The sequence below is a fragment of the Phyllostomus discolor genome, chromosome X, assembly GCF_004126475.2.
Source record: "Phyllostomus discolor isolate MPI-MPIP mPhyDis1 chromosome X, mPhyDis1.pri.v3, whole genome shotgun sequence".
NCBI classification, from domain to species: domain Eukaryota; kingdom Metazoa; phylum Chordata; class Mammalia; order Chiroptera; family Phyllostomidae; genus Phyllostomus; species Phyllostomus discolor.
In genome coordinates, this window is record NC_050198.1 from 43,053,483 (window position 1) to 43,058,164 (window position 4,682).

At 44.3% G+C, this 4,682-nt stretch overlaps 1 protein-coding gene and 1 pseudogene across 1 annotated transcript; both read left to right on the forward strand.

The window, feature by feature from the left end:
• The first annotated feature begins 261 nt into the window (after positions 1-261).
• On the forward strand, positions 262-2,697 carry LOC114505744 (transforming acidic coiled-coil-containing protein 3-like). The gene is given in 5 exon segments (XM_036016566.1): positions 262-448; positions 451-1,371; positions 1,374-1,669; positions 1,671-1,962; positions 1,965-2,697. Coding segments are annotated over 5 exon segments (2,310 nt in total). The 3' UTR covers positions 2,579-2,697.
• Positions 2,698-2,782: 85 nt separating this feature from the next.
• On the forward strand, positions 2,783-4,432 carry LOC114505099 (annotated as a pseudogene).
• The last annotated feature ends 250 nt before the right edge of the window (positions 4,433-4,682 follow it).

A 4,682-nucleotide genomic window follows, 5' to 3' on the forward strand; every position in this document is an offset into this window, starting at 1 on the left:
GACATTGACATTAAGAAGAAACAGACAGTAACCAGAGGGGATAGGGCAGGGGAGAAAAGGGAGGAGTGTTAAGGGTTTGCAGGAACAGGACACATAGATGAAACCAAAGAGGGGTGGAATCAGAGGTTAGAGGTGGGGATGGTTAGGGCAGGTGGGAGAGGTGGAGGGGAAAGGCAGACAACTGTACTTGAACAGCAATAAAAAATTATAAATATGGGACTCTTTGCACTCCATCCTTGACTATACATGGCAGCCAGCAGAATGCTTCTGCTGATCTTCATTGATGAAAATGTCACTGCTGGCAAAAGTACAGTAAACTCAGACTTCTTGTTTTCACCACTAGAACTTAATGGAAGATCACCTGATCTCCATCTGTCACAGAAAGAAAATGTGCAGCCCAAGGACACAGCCAAAGCCATGAAGGTGACCTTCCAGATGCCTCTTTGGGATCACAGACACACAGGATTTTAAGTCCTAGCATGAGCAGCAGACTTGACACTTGTTTTTCTCTGGGTGACACTATTGGATTAGAAAACTCTCATCAAGTCTGGACCCAAAAAGAGAACCAACAGTTCACCAAGGAAGTGGAACTCACAAGGACAGATGGAATTCTGCAGAGCCCAGCAGTGGTGGGTGCCTACCCACCTCCAGAGGATGTGAGACCAGCCTCTGAGGACAGGATCTCCAGTGGGCCCACTGCCATGCCCCAGACCCACCTCTGCCACTCAGGCTGTCCCCAGGCTCCCGTGAGCCTTGGAAACCAGATGGTATTTCTACAAGGAATGTCTGACAGCTCTGGGAAAGACTTGGAGGAAAACATCAGTTCTTATTCCTTAGAGAAAACCATTATGTCCACCTGTGAAGTTCTAGAAGATCCTGCCAAGGTCATATCCCCGGACAGAACACAGGATGCTCACAGAACCACAGGAGAACCCTCAAACAGACCCCCAGCTTCCTTGGCTGGGGCCACTTTGCTCCTTGGTACTTGCCCCAAAGTGGCCCTTGGAGAAGACCCCCTTGCAGACCTTCCTGGGGCCCCAGCCAGCCCTGAGGACACCTCTGACCCTGAGGACACTGGCCTGGTGGGCCCTCTGCAGACTGGAAGGTCCATGGCCCCAGGTCCTCAGAAGGAAGTGGCCAGTGGTCAAACAACCAGTTCATCAAGGAATGGGCCCATAAAACTACAATTTGAATTATCTGATGATGTCCCCAGCAAAAGACCACCTCCACCAAGGAAACTGGGGAAGAGACCGGTGGATATGCAGGAAAAGGTTCCCAATGAGGTGGACCAGGGTCTTGTTCCTCCTCCTCAGGGGTCATACAATCTGGACTGGGACAAGCGGTGGGGAGGTGTGATCTCCAGAATGCCCCCAAGAGCAGGCTGGTAGGGCCCACAGTCACAGGAGACTCACCACCAAGCCAGCAGGTTCCTCCAGCCTCCACAGAGGGCGCACCTGTGATGCAGACTACAGTGGGGTCCTCAGGAGTGGCAGGCAAGGAGGGCACTGTGACTTCTCCAGGGGAACCAGCCATCCCCAGCAGTCCAGGTTGCAATCCCCCAGCCTCATCTGTGGGCACAATGCCCCTGGTTCTGCAAGGCCCAGAGCCTGCCTCAGACCTGAATGAGGAGCACTTTGAAGACCTGGCTGAAGTTCTAGGCATGGGGACCCGATATGGACTACCTGGAGCAGTTTGGGACATCCCTGTTTAAGAAGTCAGCCCTGAGAAAGCACTCCATGTACCTCAAATTTGACCATCTACTGTGGGACAGTCCTAGGAGATCTGGCCCCATACCCCCTGTGGCTCCCAAGATGGGCAGTTCCAGCATGCAGGGCACTGACGCGCCGTCTTCTCGGAGTCCGCCTGAGGCCAACTTGCTGGGCCACCTTGACTTCCTGGGAGTGCCGGGCCTGCCTGTGCTAGGTTCACCTCCATGTGCCCTCGGGCCTGGGGTGCCCAATGTGGAATAATGCAGTATAGCCAGAGGTATCTGGGTGCGGTGGTGGAGGTGGCACAGGAGGAGAATGTGCATCTTAGGAGCCAGTATAAGGAGCTGCAGGAGAAGAACCTGAAGATAGGGAAGGTCATGGACGGGGTCGAGAGCATCATGTACCAGGCAATGGAGGAGGCTCAGAAACAGAAGGAAAAAGCCAAAGCTGAGATTGAAAATGTTCTGAAAGAAAAAGACCAGCTTGCCATGGACCTGAGCTCCATGGAAATGTCATTCTCAGACCTTTTCAAGTGGTTTGAGAAGCAAAAGGAGGTGATCGAAGGCTACTGGATGAATGAAGAGTCCCTGAAGAAGTGTGTTGAGGACTACATTGTCAGAATCTAAAAGGAAGGCCAGAGGTACCAAGCGCTGAAGGCCCACGTGGAGGAAAAACTGTGGCTAGCCAGCAAAGAGATTGCCCAGGTCTGGAGAAAGGACTCAGCCGAGGCACTGGCTTTCCAGGAGAGCCCAAGGAAGGAGCAGATGCACGTGCACTCGCTGGAGAAGACTGTGGAGCAGAAGACTACAGAGAACAAAGAGCTGATCTGGATCTGTGACGACCTCATTTCCAAAATGGAGAAGATCTGATGATGGGGTTCCTGCTCAATGCCCCTAGCTGCCTGTCTATCCATCTGTCTGTCTGTCAGACATTTTCGTGTTCTTCCTTCTCTCCTCACCACAGCTCTCTTTTAAACTAGATTGCTTTAGAAAGACTAAAGTTTCCCTTCAATCAATCAATCAATCATCAATAAAATGTTAAAAAATAAAAAATAAATAAATGAACACTCTTATATGCATAATGGAGTGAGTATAAGGGGTAAGGGTGAAAGGATTGCTTGCATTTTTACTCTTCTAATGAGGTCCCTTAACAAAAAAAAATAAGTTATTTCCTGTACTCCAACTGATTAATATATTATTTTATTGTTTAGAGCTTTTATGTCCCATTTAAAATTATTTTTAATCCTCAGGTTATAGAGACATCTTCCTATATTACTTTCTAAAAGGTTTATTATTTCACCATTCACATTTATCTCTATAAGACACGAACAATTCATTTATGTGTATAAATTAGGAAAGTCCCAACTTTGCTTTTCTCCAATATCTATCCTGTGAATCAACACCATTTATTAGAAAGGCTACACTTTCTCTAGTGCTCTATTGTGACACCTTTTACATAAAACAAGAGTGCATATATACATATGTCCATTTATGGGCTTTGTATTTTGACCACGTTGTTTATGTATATATGTGTTCACACCACACTGTCTTAATTACTGTAGTTGCATAACAAGTATTATTATCCAACATACCAAGTCTTCCCATATTGCTATTTTCAATGTATATCCTTGGCTCTATGAATTTTCACTTAAATTTTAAAATCAGCCTGTCAGGTTCTACATACACACAACATACAAATACACAAACACCCATTGAATAGAATTGGCATTGAATCTAGAGACTGCTCTGAGGGAATCAATACATTTGCAATATATAATCTTCCATTCCATGCACATGAACTATCACCCTATTTATTTCCATGTTCTTGAATCTTTTTCAATAGTATTTTACAGTTATCTGAAAAAATGACTTGCACATTTTTGTTAGACTTCTTTCTAGTTTTTTTAAAAAATAATTTTAATGCTGCTTAAAAAATATCTAGTTAACTCTTTCTGTGCCTAGTACAGCCATAGATTATGGTCCCAAGAAGCATCTGAAGCATGTAGCAGCTCCAAAGCATTGGATGCTGGATAAATTTACTGCTGGGTTCGCTTCTCAGGCATCTACCAGTCCTCACCAGCTGAGAGAATATCTCCCCCTCATCATTTTCTTAAGGAACAGACTTAAGTATGCCCTAACAGTAGATAAAGTAAAGAAGAAATACAGGCTGTAGTTCATTAAAATTGATGGCAAGGCCTGAGCCAATATAACCTACCCTGCTTGTTTTATGGATGTGATCAGTGTTGACAAGACTGGAGAGAATTTCTATCTCATCTATGATACTAAAGGTCGTATTGCACCTGAGGAGGCCAAGTACAAGTTGTATAAAGTGAGGATCTTTGTGGAAACAAAAGGAATCCCTCACTTGGTGACCCTTGATCCCCTCATCAATGTCAATGATACCATTCATATTGGAGACCAGCAAATTCACTGATTTCATCAAGTTTGACACTGATAACATGTGTACGGTGACTGGAGGTGCTAATCTGGAAAGATTGATGTGATAAACAGCAGAGAGATATATCTTGGTTCTTTGATATAGTTCCCATGAGAGATGCCAAAGGCAACAGCTTTGTCACCTGGCTCACTGACATTTTTTTGTTATTGGCAAAGGCAAAAAAAACCAAAACAAAACATGGATTTCCCTTCCCAGTGGAAGGGGTATCTGCCTCACCATTGCTAAAGAGAGAGACAAGACTGGAGGCCAAACAAAGCAGTGGATAAAAGGAATGCTAAAAGTGACTTGAAAAGTCTTTGTACATAAAGATAATATAACGGGTAAAAGATAAAAGATAAAAAATATCTATTTAGAAGTTGTATTTATATGTAAAATGGAATTGATTTGTAAACATTGCTTTTGACCCTAGCAAACCTGATAACTATTGTTAATTCAAGTAATTTATCTGTAAATAATTTTGAATTTGTGCACTATATGTTTATTTTTTAAGATTTTATTTATATATTTTTAGACAGA